General features: G+C 40.3%; 2 protein-coding genes and 1 long non-coding RNA gene across 6 annotated transcripts; 1 reads left to right on the top strand and 2 right to left on the bottom strand.

Annotated features, from left to right (window-relative positions):
- Nucleotides 1-590: 590 nt before the first annotated feature.
- LOC147170094 (RING finger protein 122) lies at nucleotides 591-9778 on the bottom strand. The gene is made up of 6 exons (XM_086082036.1): nucleotides 8547-9778; nucleotides 6210-6363; nucleotides 2872-2914; nucleotides 2527-2568; nucleotides 1666-1748; nucleotides 591-1411 (listed from the first exon to the last, which is right to left on the bottom strand). The coding sequence occupies exons 1-6, from the start codon at nucleotides 8569-8571 to the stop codon at nucleotides 1291-1293; spliced, it is 468 nt and encodes a 155-aa protein (XP_085938162.1). The 5' UTR covers nucleotides 8572-9778; the 3' UTR covers nucleotides 591-1290.
- LOC147170093 (uncharacterized) lies at nucleotides 8646-12874 on the top strand. Of its 4 annotated transcripts, XR_015095754.1 has the most exons (4): nucleotides 8646-8961; nucleotides 9093-9145; nucleotides 9269-9693; nucleotides 11496-12874. It is a non-coding gene; the product is annotated as an uncharacterized LOC147170093 (long non-coding RNA). The 4 variants fall into 4 exon arrangements; XR_015095755.1 differs by having other exon boundaries at nucleotides 8646-9145; nucleotides 9269-9345; XR_015095752.1 differs by having other exon boundaries at nucleotides 8646-9145.
- Nucleotides 12116-15689, bottom strand: calhm1b (calcium homeostasis modulator 1b). Its single transcript, XM_086082037.1, has 3 exons — nucleotides 15540-15689; nucleotides 14050-14637; nucleotides 12116-13429 (listed from the first exon to the last, which is right to left on the bottom strand). The coding sequence occupies exons 2-3, from the start codon at nucleotides 14593-14595 to the stop codon at nucleotides 12920-12922; spliced, it is 1056 nt and encodes a 351-aa protein (XP_085938163.1). The 5' UTR covers nucleotides 14596-14637; nucleotides 15540-15689; the 3' UTR covers nucleotides 12116-12919.
- Between the last annotated feature and the right edge of the window lie 1387 nt (nucleotides 15690-17076).

The raw sequence follows: 17076 nt of genomic DNA, 5'->3' as shown, positions 1-17076 counted from the left end.
CTCAAAGGGGTTGTTGCCTGGAGGACCGTTGGGTTGCGAATGGGGAGAGGGTTGGGCGTGGTCGGGCTGAGCCGGTGGGTGGCGGGGGCAACTACGTCATGCGCCACAAGTGACGCGGTATGTAGCTTCTCGTGAGGACGAACAGCCAAATTGTGTTTATCCCAGTGTGTAACCTTAAGATGGCACCAAACACACGGTTTTTGCCACAAATTCAAGCTTTCAACAAACATGCACTAAAATGTCAAAAATAATGACCAGGACATGTACACACCAGTTTATCAGCCCAAAAAAGTTGATTTAGTGTTGAGTTACGCTTATTAACTCATAAAACGCAATATGAAAGAATGCTGTGTTTAGACTAGTTGGGCACATACGCATTATTGTAAAGAAGATTTTGTGTGTGTAGGGGGTGGGGGTGGTTGACTTACTCTTTAACCAATTTTCAATCCATGACTCAATAAATCTACTATCATTACAATACATTGTTGGGCACATACACATTATTGTAAAGAAGATTTGGGGGGGGATGGGGGGGTGTTGACTTACTCTTTAACCCATTTTCAACCCATGACTCAATAAATCTACTATCATTACAATACATTACATGACATTTTATTTAAAAGCAACAAATACAAAATAACAATGTATATTGGGACACATTTACATACAATACATACACGCTAGTTTTCTATCCTCTTTTAAAAGGAAAGTTCCTGGTACACAATCTGGAAAAAAAATCTGCCTACTTAAATCCTTTATGCTGGTCATGATGTCATCAAGAAGTTATGATGTCATCCAGAGGGCGTGGCTCCTGCTTGAGTATTTCACCTACACAGTGGCAGTATTGATTGTAAAATGCATGTGTGGGTTACGTTGTCGGACGTGGTTTGTGCTGGCTGGATTGGTAACACCCCTGAGATGGTAGAGGTATCAGTACTGCTCCTGCACAGTACCGCTACTGTTCTACTGTATCCAGCAGTGCCGCAGTCATGGTGCCCCCTTTTCCAGTCGGACTGTTGCTGAGCAGTGCAATATGGAAGCTAAGCGAGGACCAATGTAGTGAAAATTGTCTTATTTATACATCCTTTCCTCATCTCCTGACCTTACCAAATCAAGTTTGCATCTGTCAATATCCAATTCCCACCTAAGAATATTGCTCAAAGGTCAGCGGCAACACAGCCACTTGGGATCATTAACAGCATTGCTTGTGAGATGATCATCTCTAGTTGTATTTAAATGGATGTCGTTGGGTTTTTTTGGGAGCGAATTCTGGTTTTGTTTCTCCCAGCCTCACACCTCCTCTGGCTCCATAGGACCCTCGGCACCCTGCGGGGCATCTGTGTGGAGCCGCAAGATGGGTTTGTTGCACATTGGGCACACGCTGCGAATCTCCAGCCACTTGAGCAGGCACCTGAAGTGGTGGAAACCGTTTTTACAATAAGTCCAAGGAAAAAAACGTATTCATTTGTAAACATTACACTCAAGCTGATATATTAAAATTGATGCGGCCCAAATGAGTTTCCTTCGAGATAGGGTGGAAAACTCATCAAATGTGATTTGTATTGGGATTTATCTAAACACCATCAAGTGAGAGTGTTACAGATCTTTTGACACTAAATTGCACAAGTGATGGCAAGTTTCCAGATTTCATCACCAGACACTCACTTCTTGTGAAATGCATGTGAGCACGGGCACACTCCCAGTTCGTCTCTGGTCCTGAATTCTTCCAGACACACGGCACAGGTTTGCTGCCAAAAACAGTGAAACAATGAAGTAAGGCCATATTTTGTGTCATGTTAATTCATAAAAGTCTTACTTTTTTTTAAACTAACTTCTGTGATGTTCAATTTAGCCATGTTTCAGTGCCTAAAGTAAGGCATTGTTTAATAATTGTTCTTTTCATAGCTATGTCTATTTTTGCTTCTCAAAAACTACACTTCCCCTTCCATCCACCTCGGCCTTTGGGAAATTTAAAGGTAGTCATTTACAAGACGGCAAACAGAGAAGACTACTCTTATGATGCGTCTATAAAAAGCACTATTATTCTTAGCAATCCTAAATTTTGCCACTTGAAGCACTTAGAATCTAGAAAGTGATTTCAATGACATAGCCAGTAAATGCGTGTTGCATGTTAATTACATCTGAGGATGGAGTCCAGTCAATATTTTAGACTAGATGGCTCAAACCTGGCTTGTAAAGCGTAAGAAACATGGACTGAATTCCACACAGGCTTTAATGTAGTCTTTCCCAACCCTTTGAGCCAAGGCACACATTTTACATGTGGAGAATGTCATGGCACAAACATGTTACACAGGTTAAAAGTATCTTCTACCATATATTGTAAAATAATCATTTACTTTTGTTACTGTATTGTGCTAGCATAGATATTTGAACTACAATACATTATAGTAAGTAAATCATTTTTGGACCGATTAAGTGAAATTAGAAAAGCACTGTGTCAGTCGGTGTACACTTTTTTGGGAAATCTGTTGTAATGCAGCAAAAGTAAAAGCTGTAATGACTTACTCCGAGTAGGCTGAGTTTCTTGCTTGCACCCTTCAGCACCACCTACAGTGAGAAATGAGTATGGAAGGATGAACGTATAGTATAATATAGCATCAGCACTATCATAAATATAACTACTTCAGATGGGCTATAAATCCTTATATGACCGACCTCATATGCTGTTTGATGCATAGAATACCTAGTCTAAAATTAGCTTCAGAATTATTGCATTCCCTGATGGAATCTTCTGGAAGGTGGTGTTATGTTGCTGGGCTGAATGAAAAAAGCCTGACATGCTGTGGTAGGATTTAGAGCCTGCCTCACAGTGTGCTGTTACACATGCAGATACTCCAATAAGTGACATACCTCATTGTAGCTGAACTGCTCCCTCGTTCCTTGCTGTTTCAACCTGAATGAGACAGAAATAAAGCAAAATATGCGGCTTAATGGTAAGCCGGAAACTACTTGTTGGGTAAGACATTCTATAGTGCAATATAAGTAAGGCAAAGGGATGAGTGGCCCTCCTGTGTGTGCATAAAGATAGTTAGAATTAGCATGCTACGCTCTGTGGGAAATGGGTCAGAGGATGATGCTTACAAATTGAGTGACATTATTTTTGTAAATCTAGCTGTGGTTCGGGTCAAGGGGTCCTTTTGAGTAAATGCTAATTGTTATTTACACTCACGCACTAAATTGATTGGCTACATGACAATCAACACACTATGTAGATCCTTTCTCAGGTCGTTTTTCAATTGTTCTTTATTTGAAATATACCTGCCATAAAATAATGCACATAAATTTACCTGTAAATTAAACCAAGAGCATTCAAAGATGAAGCAATACGGGACACATTTTTGATACTGTTTACAAGTGCTCATTATAGAACACTGCTATTTATGCATCTACTCTACCACTGTAAATCAAAGTGTTTCCTTCATTATGACTAAAGACATATTTTAATTATCATTATTAATTATTATTATTAATAAATGTATTATAAAAATTCTAACTTAGACTGCTGTATATTTTTTGGGTCTCACACAACAGAACAGGTCGCACGTGGGCATACAAGGAGTGATGTCAGACTGAAAGGGGTGCTCAAACAGTGCTGCACATCTAGAGCTGGTTGGGGGAGGGAGGGGCAGGGGTGCTTTGTTCAAGGGCACTTCAAAGGTAGTTATAAAGCAGAATAACATTGCCACATGAACTAGTTGCCTTTGTTTACACCAAGTAGTGTGAAGCACAGAGCACTTTCATTAAAAACAATTATTATTTTTTTTTAATTGTAGCATTTTGTGTATGTTTTATGTTTGCTGGTGTAATGCCTGTCTTTTAACTCATTCACTGCCATTGACGGCTATAGACGTCAAAATTCATTTGAACTATTTCTATTAGTTAAATTTTTTCCCCCACTTTTGTTAAGAGTATGAAAACCTAGAAAACATTTTTTTATTGTACATTTAGAACAGATGTAAAATTTGTGATTAATTAATTATGATAAAAAAAAATAATCCTGACGCCCCTAATTTTTAATAATCTTTTCTTTACATATTAAAAAATAAAATAAATAAATAATTAAAAATACTTTTAAAAAAAGAAAAAGAAAAGATTATTAAAAAATTAGGGCCGTCAGGCGATTTAAATTGTTCGTAATTAATGGCATGACTTCACTAGTTAACTCACGATTGATCAAATTTTATATCTGTTCTAAATGTAAAATATTTTTTTTCTAGGTTTTCATACTCAACAAAAAAAACTTAGCAAAAGTGGGAAAAAAAATGTAATTAATAGAAATAGTTCTAATGAATTTTTGACATCTAAAGCCGTCAATGGCAGTGAATGAGTTAATACTGCTCGCATGCCATTGAATTGCCCCTCTGGGACAAATAAAGTGTTATTGAATTGAATTGCTTCTTAAAGGCGAACTTCTGCCGCCCCATATAAATGTAAACTCACCTTATCATATATTACATATACACAACAATATTGATGGATAATTGGTTTTGATATCATTAGTCAATGACAACAGTTTGCTAAACTATAATTTAAAATAAATTAAATGATAAAATTACATGAATAAAATGCACAACATTTTACTTATGTAATTCAGTTGTTAAAGTTATTAAATAAATGTTTAAAATTGTATAATATAATAAAGTATAGTGAGGTTGGGGTGCTGCTGACCTTGACTTGAATTATTGTGAACCAGTGGGGAGAATACTTCGAAGACCTCAATTCCACTAACATGCCTTTCTAAGAGGAAGCAGAGTCTAAAGAATTCAGAGGTAGGCTTTCCCATCTTTAGGAATGAGGTCACTGAGGTGGTTAAAAAGCTTCTCGGTGCCCTACCACGAGGAGGATGTGATCCACTGTGAGGTTCTTGGTTGACACGCCTCTACAACAACACGTGGGCATCAAAGGCAGTGCTTCTGAATTGGCAGACCTGAATGGTGGTCTCTCTTTTTAAGAAGGGAGACCAGAGGGTGTGTTCGAAAATCTGCTGGATAACACTCATCAGCCTCCCTGGTAAGGTATATTCAGGGATGCTGGAGTGAAGGGTCCCTGGGTAAGTCGAACCTCAAATTCAAGAGCAACATTGGTTTTTGTTTTGACTGTTGAACAGTGGACCAGCTCTACACCCTCAGCAGGCTCCTCGAGGGTGCATGGGAGTTCGCCCAACCAGTCTACATGTGTTTTGTGGACTGTGTCCTTGACCATGTACTTATGTGGGTGTTGCTTCGGGAGTACAGGGTCCGGGCTGTTCAGTCCCGGTACGACCAATGTAAGACATTGGTCCGTCCACATTCCTGGAAATAAGTGGGAATCGTTTCCAGTGATGGTTGGACTCCGCCAAGGCCACCCTTTTTGTTTTTTTGAGTTTTTCCCTTGCCCTCTTGTGGTTCGTCAGACTCTTGTGTGATTAAGGGCTATATAAATAAACTTGACTTGACTTGTCACTAATTCTGTTCATATATTTTATGGAGTCCAGGCTCTCTCTTAGAGACTCTTAAGGACTCAAGCTGCTGCTTCCCTGCATAAAGATGAGGCACATGAGGTGGCTCAGGCATCTGGTTAGGATGCCTCCTGGACGCCTTCCCGGGAGGTGTTCAGGGCATGTGCCACCAGGAAGAAGACCCAGGACACCCTGGAGACACGCACTTGGTTGGCTTGGGAACACCTTGGGATTCCCCGGAAGAGCTGGACGAAGTGGCTGGGGAGAAGGAAATCTGGGCTTCCCTGCTAAAGCTGCTGTCCCTACGACCCGACCCCAGAGGATGGATGGATTAAAAGATAATATAATAGTGCTTTTGAATTGCTAATCGCAATGATAATGTTGGTTATTTTCCTCTAAGGGTTGCTCAACAAGCTTTGTGTTAAAGGCTCATTATTTGTTAACAGAAATAAAATATTTCAAAAGACCAACTTTTTTTTTTCCAGAAGCTGCAAATAGGGTCACGTAGTCATTTGATGTTAGGAATGCTTTTATGATAAGATTGAATAAATGTAATTAAGAATCTAAGCAAGAAACGGTTGATCACAATAGACCACATACTATAACGATCATACTCCAGCAGAATTTCAAAAAATCAATAAATGCATTGCTGTCTCAATTTCTCCTTCACATATATCCTTCTCCAATTCCTTTCCAGTTATTCAGAATAGTCTAGAGTAGAAAATCCTCCGCTCTCATTTCTTGTACCTACCGGAAAAGGTAGCAGCAGAAGATGAGACTGAGCATAAAGACGAATAGGCCAATGCCCAGCACAATGACATACACATTGAGTGGCAGGTGATACATGTCAGACGTCATGCTGCAGTCGTGTTCAGAGCTCAGAGAATTCAAACCGCACAGGCATCCTGCCAAAAAGAGATCAATAAGTTTATAACGTGCATTCAGTGAAAATCAAAACAAATACAGGCCATTGCAGAGATGTCTGCAACTGAGAACTGAGACTTTGGAATATTAAGACATACAACAACATCATTGTTAGTTTACCATAAAGCATTTCTGGGTCACTGCTGTCATAAAACGTAACCACACATTTGAGTCCCAGTCGTTCAAGTTCATGTGGCGCATTGCTTATCCCCTCATAACTGGTGAGTTTTTCCTGTTGGGTCCGAAGTACTTGGTGATGCCGCTGGGATACAAGTGTGTTCATGGGAGCTTTGGCCGTGGCACAGTGGTGGCAACCCTAAGCCTCGTAGGACTGCCCGTTAATTGGCTGTGAAGTAGACAAATACAGCCAACAGACACCGACACACCACCATCTGTTCCCCAGACTCAATAGAGTAGTGTAGTAAAGTGTGTGCATGTGCGACAGCACTTGGGGGTTGGAGTGTGCGTCGCGGTTTATGTCTGTGCTCATTTGAACGACCAGAAATGTGCAGGTGGCGGGAGGGGGGAGGGGCAATATTTCAAAACGAGAATGAACTTGGGACCAAAAGGCCATTTGGCAAAACAATAGCAGCGAAAGCCCCACTTCCACGAGCCACATGTGACCCTATCAATTTGCAGCAAGAAGGCTTTTTGCCAGCCTCGAACTGTCCATGTGTCTCGTTTCAGAGTCAATGAATGGGTACAGCTTGCGCTGTGTGGGAGGTATGATAATTTGACATAGCTGGAGGTTGGGGGACTGCAAGAGAAGGGGGGGCAGGGAAACTTAATGAGAGATCGACTACATGGGCAAAATGGATACCAGGCCCATACAGGAACTAAAAATGGAATGGAATAAGGAGTTGTCACCATTCCGCAACTTTAACAGCTTCCACACTTTTTTTTTTTACGTGTTAGAGTGCTGTGGCACTTTATGCTCATTGAGCTAGAAGAATATGTGTGAGGTTTGGTGGGTTTGAAAGAGTAGGCCTACCTGCCTCGTCTCTGTTCTAGTTCATCTAGGGTTACCAGATGTCCCGGTTTAACCTGGACAGTCCCACTTTTGAGCCTTGTGTCCCAAGTCCTGGAGGATTTTGCCTGCCTCAGTTTTGTCGCACTTTCAGTCCATTTAACAGGTACTTTTCCGTAGGTCCCATGCCGGCATCCCCGTTTATTTTTGTTTGTTTGGGCTGTGTATGTCAATCACAGTTGTCATAGTGGTTCATACAATAAAACAATTAAAAATCATTTTAACTGTTTCATTCCTTCCTCTTTACTTTCACATTACCGTTTGTGTCATACCGGAGCTCGGACTACTTCCTACTTATGTGTACAAAGAATCATGGGAAATGTAGTTAGACCAAACATGAGCTGAACTTTTCTGGCGGTACATTTCCAATGTTATAATGTGAGACCGTGAGGTAACACCATGACTGGGCAAAAAGGTTGGACAATGGTGAGTTCATTGTCTTGTTAAAGTGCTGTTGAACTGTCAACCAAGATAGCATTTAGCATTAGCTAAAGTAATAACACAACCACCGTTCACAGATTGACTCATGAGTGATTAAATCTGTTATAAATAGTTCCTGGTGAAAAGTTCTTGTATATTTGATTGTCAGCGAAATTGTAGTGTCTTAATTATTATTATTATTTTTGGTCACCCTAAGTTCATCCTAAAGTTATAAGTTCTTCCACACCAAACTCTTCCAAGGTTCCATTATGTACCTTGCCTTACATCATGCTAGAACAGAACATGGCCTTCCCCAAACTGTACCCACAAATTTTGGAACCGTAGCATTGGCCAAAATCAAGACTCATTCAGAATCAAGGTTTACTATGGGTGGCAATTTAATATTGATTTATATATATATATATATATATATATATATATATATATATATATATATATATATATATATATATATATATATATATATATATATATATATATATATATATATTTAGCTGTATGACCAAGTAAACATGTTGAATGCATCTTATTTTGAGTGCACACACAAAACACCAAGGCCTTTGTGATTTTCTGAATCCATCATGCAGAGCCAGTAAACAACAAAACAGAAACGGAGGTTATGAGCTATAGGTACACAAAATACGTGCCGGGACCTCTTTAGTATTAAACAGATGGCAGAGAAATCCACTCACTTACCGTTACACCATTGGAATGGTTGCATGAAATTTGATTCCTGGGGCAGCAGCAATAAATTCAGAGCCTTTAAGAAGAAGGCTGAGCCTGAATAGAGGCCAAACTCTTGGACTCGTGGTTGGTGCCTGGGATCAGTCACTGTGTGCTGAGCTCCTCCAATACAAGCCTTAAGTTTTTCAGATTTGCTCAGATTTCCATAAATCCTTGAGAGGTGTGGTTTTGTTGGCTCAGCAAGTCTGTGCGGCCCAGCATTCCTAAATCTGGATTAAGCACTCCGTGTTAAGATTGGGATATTTGGGACAAGAGTCTGGACCACGTCTAAAAACCTCATGTGCTCTTGGATGCCAGCATATATGATGTCATCAGAGAAGACAAAGAAATCTTGTTGTGTAGCTCGGACTGTCACTTGCCTCATACCGTGGGTTATTTCGCAAGTTGTTGTCAAAATGCGAATCATGCGCAGTCATAACATCATCAACAGCACAGTCAATGTTGACACTCAAAGCAGACAAAGACCCTCTATGACTTGTGTTTGTTTTTTGTCTGCAGGATTTTCTCCAATGTCATCCGCCGATCACAACGACAGTCGTCAATCACTGAAGGTAATAATCTTCTTTTAGTCTGCGTTGTCTTCCCCCTCTAAAGCTGCTTTTTTTTTTTAACAGAGGATTTTTGCAGCTTTCGTTCTCCCCCCTCTCATGTCCTCTGCTGTCTCCTCCTTTCAGTCCACTGATGTTGCAGACGGTCTTCCACCTCAGCGCAGAAGCCAAAGATGAGCTCCACTCAAGAAAGGCCAAACAAAGTCAGAACCGCTCCACACGACAGTCCTGAAGCTAGCATTGCTGTTTTTGCTGCTGAGTGTGTTTGTTTCTCACTCAGTGCATGTGTGTTTGTGTATGTTTGTATGGGGAGGGGGATCCTCTTCCTCCAACCATCTGCTCCTTCGGATGAAAAAAAAAAAAAAATAGACAAAGCGGTGTGTGTCAACGAAGAGTGTATCTGTTGCAGTCAGTCTCTCCCACGTCCAACTAGCTTTGTTATGGCACGCTTCTCCTCTTCCTCTCTCAGTCCAAAATGTTTTTTTTTAAGAGTGAGCCTGCAGTCTGCCTTTCCCTCCCGACGCCTCCTGCACTGCTCTGCTCTGCCTCAGGTTTGTAAACAGATCCGCGCTCATGTGACCATCCGTTTTGCCTCGCAACTCTGCTCGGCCTCAGCCCTCCCTCTGCCTCGGTCCTCCAATCTGCAGGCAGAAGAAAGGCAGAATGAGCCAGACGCTGACGAATGGGACGCTTGCAAGCATGCTGATGTGTATGTGGCCGTGTGCGTACACCCCTCGTGCATGTGAAAGGGAGAGCAAAGAGGCTCTTGCAGCAAAGTCAAGTAAGGGAGGCCCCGGTCAGCTGCATGCATGCATGGCTGATGTCCTTACAAACAAAACAATGACATTTGTGCCAAGTAGACGTCAGCTGGATCGCATACAGGTCCTAGTCCACTCTTTTTCTTTCTATCACATATTCTCTGTTTGTTTTTGTTTTTGTTGTTGCAGTTTCTCAGACTTGCGTTAGTTGAGCTAAAGTCATTCCGGTGCCATGATCAGATACTTTTTTACAAGCCAGTCAGAAGCACAATAGCTTCACAGAGAATGATAATCAATGCTCTGTTGTTGAAGTATTGATTAAAGTGAAGTTTCTATTTTGAGGTGATGCAATGTGCTTTCTGCAGTCAATATTTGTCTCCAATTGTTACCATCATTTTTCTACTAGCACATAATTGTAAAATGTCAATATATCCTCTGTTTGGTTCATGGGTGAAACTGCTGGTTTATTATTGTAATTGCAATTGTTATTAATATCGAACTGCTCTACCATACGGAGCTTTTTCAAAATAGTTTTCCACTCTTTTTTTTGCTAATAAGACAAAAAAAATATCTTGTTAGCTCTTGCGGCAAGCGAGCGTACGAACAACATAATATCACTATTGCAGAGGACAAACTAAGTAAGGGATGCATGAAGGTGACAATGTGAAAGAGAATAACCTCTGATAGAGAAATCGCAAGCTGGACAAAGACGTGCCCCCCCCCCCCCCCACACACACACACACACACCAGTCACCCTGGGTGCCAGTCCACTGAGGGGGAGAACAGCTGCTGGGATACTGGGTGAGCTGTCAGACGGTCAAGGGGAGTGCTGCTTCGCTAATCCCCAAGGGGGAGGGAGGGACAACAATGGGATCCAAGCCATTTTCATTCAGCCCCCTCCTCCCTGTCCTTCTCTGTCAGTAATGTCATTGCAGAGGAACAGCTGGATTGGCCATCCCGATGTAGCGCAAACGTGCAGCGTGTAGTGAAACGCTAAAAGCATTGTTAATGCTGACACGGCACATGGCGGTTAGACCTGCTGTACCAGTGTCATGCGTTCCTATTTTTACCTGTCTCCTGATTGGTTAATTGTCTAACACATAATGAACTCCTTCAATGCTGAATTGGGGGCTTTACAAAATAAGAACATAAAAGGAGCTAGATAAATGCAAATGTTCACCTTATGTTGAAGCAGTAGGTAAATCTCAACCTTTTCGTGTTCATAAATCAACATATTTGCTTAACTACTGAAGTAGGGCACTAACTGCCCTCATATGCTTGTTTACATACCCCTATTTAGACATGGTTCTATCCTGTTATCGCTTGAGATTTTCTTTTTCATGGTGGCCCTTTATTTGAGAGAACTTCGAATCGTGATTGGTCTGACCACAAAATAGGTTTCCACTTTACCACACTCCATTTGAAATGACCCCTTGGCCCAGAGAAACGTCTGCGCTTCTTGGTCTGCTTTAGGAACGGCTTCTTCTTTGTACTGTCGAGTTTCATCTGGCAACGGCGGCTGGCACGGCGGATTGTGTTCACCCGCAATGTTTTCTGGAAGTCTTGCTGAGCCCTTTCTGTGATTTCCCTTACAGGAAGCATTCCTGTTTGCGGGCAGTGCCCGTTTAAGGGCCCGAAGATCATGTGGATTTTTCGGCCTTGACCCTTACACACAGAGATTGTTCCAGATTCTCTGAATCTTTGGCTGATGTTATTCACTGTAGATGACGATTACTTCAACCTTTTTGCAATTTTTCACTTGTAAACACCTTTCTGTTATATCTCCACTATCTTTAACATTGATTATCTACCCATCTTCGCTTCTGAGAGACACTGCCACTCCGAGAAGCTCTTTTTATACTCCAATCAAGTTGCCAATGGACCTCATTAGTGGTAATTGGTCTTTCAGCTGTTTTTTTTTATGTGCAATTGACTTTTCCAGCCTCTTATTGCTACATGTCCCATCTTTTTTTTTTGGCACCATGAAATTTACAATCAACATATTTTCCCCTTAAAATGATACATTTTCTCAGTTTAAACTTTTGACCAGTCATCTATGTTCTATTCTGAACAAAATATTGAAATTTGGCACTTCCACATAAATGCATTCAGTTTTTATTCACAATTTGTATAGTGTCTCAACTTTTTGGGGAATTGGGTTTGTACATGTATGCAGTATATATAGTAGCTCACAACAGTGATTTCACACATTTACACACATTCAGATATTTCATTATACCTTTTCATAGGACAACACGGAAGAAATGACACTTTGACACAATGAAAAGTAGTACTGGCCTTTAGGAACTTTCCGTTTATGTTGATTATAGCAGCACCATATGGACAAAAGCGTTAATGTTATGCCTGAAGGAAGACCACGTTTCCCATGAGGACAAGTGCATTGTGTGTTTTTTTTATTGTACATTTAGAACAGATATAGAATTTGTGATTAATCACTGTTAACTAGTTAAGTGATGCAATTAATTACATTTTTTTTAATGTATCGCTTCTTGCCCCTAATTTTATATAATCTTTTTTTTATTTTTATGAATTTATGGCAGTAATAATCATTTCAATAAACATGCCAGAATTATCCAAAAGGCTTTTTTTCATCTGCAAATAACGCATCTTTGTACTCCTCACATGGTTACATGCTTGACCCCATTCGAACCAAATAAGTTTATCTTGGTCTCATCAGAACACAGAACATGTTTCCATGACACTGGGGAGGGAAAATGACTTAACTGTGTTCAATGTGACATTTTCATTTAAGGGTGTACTCGCTTTTGTTGCCAAAGATTTAGCTAACAATGGCATGTATTTTGTGTTGACTACTTTTCCTTCTGTAAGACAGTGCTATTTCTTCATTGTTGACTCGTAAAAATATGTTATTAAATACATGCAGAAATGTGTGGGTCTGTTACTGTGGAAATAATTTCAGCACATATCAACCAAACATTTGTGATACTCCCTGGAAACCAAAGGCATTTCAAGCATGTAGTCCTTTGTCCCTTTGAGGTCAGACTTTACTGTAATATACCGCCCATTCCCTTTTCTCCACATTGTGGGTGTGGCCATTTGCAAACCCATTTTCTGCTCCACTGGCTTCCCTATGCAGTTTGTCTTTGTTTTCGCCATTTATCTGCTCTTTTCTCAGTGCAAGAGCTGGCTTGCAGGTGTGCCAGTTGCGCAAAGCTTTATTCATGTCATCCTGAACCCTTATACCCAGGAGCTTGTCTTCCTCATTCCTTCTCTTATCACCATCTTCATAGTCGCTGTCATCCTTGCTGGAGTGATGATGTAAGTTGCACATCTCTCCACTAATATTCTCAAAGTACTGATAGATGCAAACCTTGGCGAAGCTCTTGGCGTGCTCCCTGCAGGTGTCATCGAACATCTTGCGCTCAATGTCAATATAGTGAGACCAGTATTTGGTTTTGAGGAAAGCAGCCTGAGTAAAGCAAGGTCGAATAGCACGAATCAGGAATGCTGTGAAGGTCATCATGAGCAAAAACATCCAGCCACAAGCCTGTGGAATATAAAGTTGCATTAGTCACAGAGCCAAGCATTGTGTTGAATCCTTAGCTTATCAAAAGTGTGAAATACTTACTAACTGTTCGTAGCGCTATAATAGAATTATCTTCTTAAGCAGATCAGTTCAAATCTGTTCCTATCTTTCTTTCAAACCATAGCATTGCCTTCAGAGGATCAAAGCACGACAAACAGAGTGGGTGTTCTGGATGGATGAAAATAGGCCCGAGTGCCATGAATAATACATTTGGAGGCTTATCTTTCTTGTTATTAAGCCAATAAAAGGCCCCATTCAGCTCCAATGTGGAAAGAAGTTAGTTAACTTCACTAAAGCGCAGAAAATGAGATTTGCTTTGTCATCATGTAATATGATTAAACTGCATAACGTCATGAAAACGTTGCCAATTTCGGGCCAACAACCTTGTCAAACCGCATTTATATTGAGTAGCCAATGTCAAGACAAGTCGTGACTTTAAAGGGATGAAACGCGATAGAGAAATGGGCAGTAATGGTTTGTATTACATGAGTCCCCTAAGATAAAGAAGAATGTTTTTTAATAATAATAATCAATCCATCCCAGCAATAATAAAATGATGAAGTATAAAAAGATGAGCACACCTGTGATATGCACTTGATGTATCGGGATGCTGCTACTCTTATTTCCTGATGCTCAAACAAATCTTTACATGGAATCCTTGCCAGCAGTTTTATCTTCTCCGTTTCGGACATCCCCTTGATGAAGCTGTAATTGCCAAACCTGTCAATATCCAAATTGATGCTGAAAGCACAGAGGAAGCTCTTGCCATCCATCAGAGTCACCGACACCCAAACCGCGGGTGCGATCAAAGACCTCTGCGTGATTGAACAGAACATGTAGCGAAGGATCGATGGATCCTTCGTCCTCTTTCCCGTGGGCCTTCTCCACTCCTCTGCTAGCACAGACACATTATTGTTCAATACGAATCCTAATAAGAAAAACCAAATCGGTGGGATGATCAGCAGCCCGATCCCATAGCTGTAGTTGTATTCCGGAATACAGGGGCAGCTGAACTCAAAGGAAGAGTACATCTGTGCGCTAGCCAGGGCCATGATACCGCAGATCCCATTCATAAAAGATTCCTGGTTGGACTGCAGGAACTGGAACATCATACGCAATTTATCCATCTTTGCGCGTATATCAGGGCTTCAGGTCCAAAGTGATGCAACCTGTGAGAAGAGAGACATCAGGATGTGAACGCAATCGGGGTGTGCCCAAAAATCGATTCTCATAAGAATCGCGATTCTCATTTAGTACGATTCAGAATCGTTTTTTAATGTCCCAAAATCGATTTTATTTCAATTATTTAACCTTTGTCTGTGTGTGCCTTTATTTAAAGCGCTGTTCGTGTTGTACCCAATTTGGCCACTAGGGGGCAGTGTTCTTCCACGCGCTCTAATACACTGTTAAGTTGTAGCCACATTAGAGAGTAGAACGAAAAAGTCACGATCAAGTTATTAAAATAGTTTTTTTCCAGCGTGGAGCCGATCTTTTGAATGATAAAAGTGCTGCAAGTAGCGCACTAATTAGCATTAGCGAGTCAGACTGGAGTAGATCATTACAATCCCTTGCATATCTATAGATTAAAACAAAAATTATTCTCAATCAAATCATTTAGACTCGAAAATCGTTCTTAACAAAAAATCTATTCTGAATCGAATCGCAGACCCAAAAATCGGGATCGAATCGAATCGTGAGACATTCAAAGATTCCCAGCCCTAGAATGCCATTGCATTCTAGGGCTGGGAATCTTTAAAATGGGTGATTAAAAATGGTACAGCATTCAGAAAGTCAAATGGAAATTAGTTAGGCAGAATTGTACTACATTTAGATGAGAATTGTCCAAAATCTGTTACAGTATTTTGTAAGTGTTAGGTTGCAACTTAACAGTAAAAAAGGATTAACAACAGACAGACTTAAGTGCTCTTTAAGTACTAATAAAATGTATCATCAACACTTCTTGGGGTTTGGCCTTGAAAGCCTCACATTATGTTCTTGACGCTCATTTTGAGACAGTCTACACAAAGTGCATGAATCTTGAGCATAAATGAACAAAAATAGCAGCACTTACTTGCTTTAAAGGAGACGCTGGAAGAGATGGAAAGCCAACATATTTAAATTGCCCATTTAAAGTAATTTGCAGTCTTTTTTTGGGAGGTCTGTTTACACATTGTGTATCAGACTGAGAGAACAGTGCTTCTCAAACCCTCTGCCAGATTGTTAGTCGGTCACGTTGTTGGTCATCCTGTCCCGCCCCTTGTGAGCACCTGTGCTGGTGGTGACATCACAATTTTTTTTCCTTCACCGCATTACGTATGACTTTAAACTAAGACGATATTTGTTACAGAACACTTTATACAGCAAACCGACAGTTTAAATGATTTGTTCTTACTATGTTAATGGCAGTAGGTTCGGTGTTATTGTTAAGGATTCAGAGCACCTGAGACATGCAAAATGGTCGCAAAGCATTCAAATGTCTGTGGCTTTGTTTGAAAAAAATGTGGTTGATTGCTAGGAGACAACGGCTGGAAATATTTACAGAGAATAGAAAACACTTACCGGCAGCTTCCTGCAAATATATATTAGTGTTAAAAATGTGTTGGAAATTAGCCAAAAAGACAATTCACCGACATGCTAAATAGGTAAGGGGACTTTTTTCTAATTGTAGACACCACCCATGCACATTTTCACAGTTTATTTTTGTATACTGCTATGTGGCCTGGTGCATAATCTTTCAGATCAGTTATTATACTTTGAGATCTGCGCGTCGATATGTAGGCCCCCAGTATATACAGTAGCTCACTTCACACTAAACTGGGCTACACTGTAAATACAAGAAGTTTGTGCCGTGGGGTTTCTTGGTACATATTAAACAGGAAAGAGTCACAGGAAATAAGTCATTAACCAAGTTCAAGTTCAATCTAAAAAGAGGAAGTGAAGGTAAGCTTGGTTTCCTTCATCAAAACTATTTACAGTATACATGATGGAAATGTGTGACAAAGAGTTGAGTGTTTGCATATGCATTAGAATTTGCTGAATGAATACTATATTGAACATAGATTAATAAAATCAAATAGAATCACAATATTTTTATCTTTTGCCCAAAGTCAGCTGTGATCATTGATCAATCACACCTGGCTGTATAAGCAGTACAGAAAATACATCATATCAGTAGTAGATTGCGCCCTGTTGGGAAAAAAACCTATGATTTGTGATTTGCATGTGGGATTGGACATGCAAAGAAATATTTCATAAGTGGCTCTGGTCCCTTTTTGCTTACTCATCAATAAGAAAAAGATATGAAAAGTCAACTTTCCTGCCATCTTCTTTTGATGGAATACGTCAGAGTCGAGGAGAAATGACGAAAAGGCTCTTCCTTTCAAACATAAAAAAAAGGACAGTTTCACGGTTTCAAATGAATTCGACTCCACTTTTCCTAACTGACGACATTGCACGAGGGCAAGTATTGCTCTATTCGCTAGCTTGCGGACTTCATCCGCAAAATATTTGCTTAATAAAATGAAGTATCTCTGAAACTAATTTGCAGTTTTTACTCATTGTTCTACACTTTTTACAATGATTGAAAAAAAGATCAATTGTTTTTGTGA

Source organism: Leptonotus elevatus, chromosome 8 (assembly GCF_054856555.1).
Source record: "Leptonotus elevatus isolate MCC_2025b chromosome 8, RoL_Lele_1.0, whole genome shotgun sequence".
In the NCBI taxonomy this organism is placed as follows: domain Eukaryota; kingdom Metazoa; phylum Chordata; class Actinopteri; order Syngnathiformes; family Syngnathidae; genus Leptonotus; species Leptonotus elevatus.
Note: the sequence above shows the minus strand (reverse complement) of the source record. Positions and strands in the feature narration are given on the sequence as shown.

Excerpts from the sequence above, each read along its gene's own strand:
- LOC147170094 (XM_086082036.1), bottom strand. The coding sequence starts at position 8,571 with ATGCAACCATTCCAATGGTGTAACG. Across the intron at positions 6,364-8,546 it reads ACCATTCCAATGGTGTAACG|GATGCCTGTGCGGTTTGAAT; the intron begins GTAAGTGAGTGG and ends TCTTTTTGGCAG. Across the intron at positions 1,749-2,526 it reads AGAAACTCAGCCTACTCGGA|CAAACCTGTGCCGTGTGTCT; the intron begins GTAAGTCATTAC and ends TGTTTTTGGCAG.
- calhm1b (XM_086082037.1), bottom strand. The coding sequence starts at position 14,595 with ATGGATAAATTGCGTATGATGTTCCAGTTCCTGCAGTCCAACCAGGAA. Across the intron at positions 13,430-14,049 it reads ACATCAAGTGCATATCACAG|GCTTGTGGCTGGATGTTTTT; the intron begins GTGTGCTCATCT and ends TATATTCCACAG.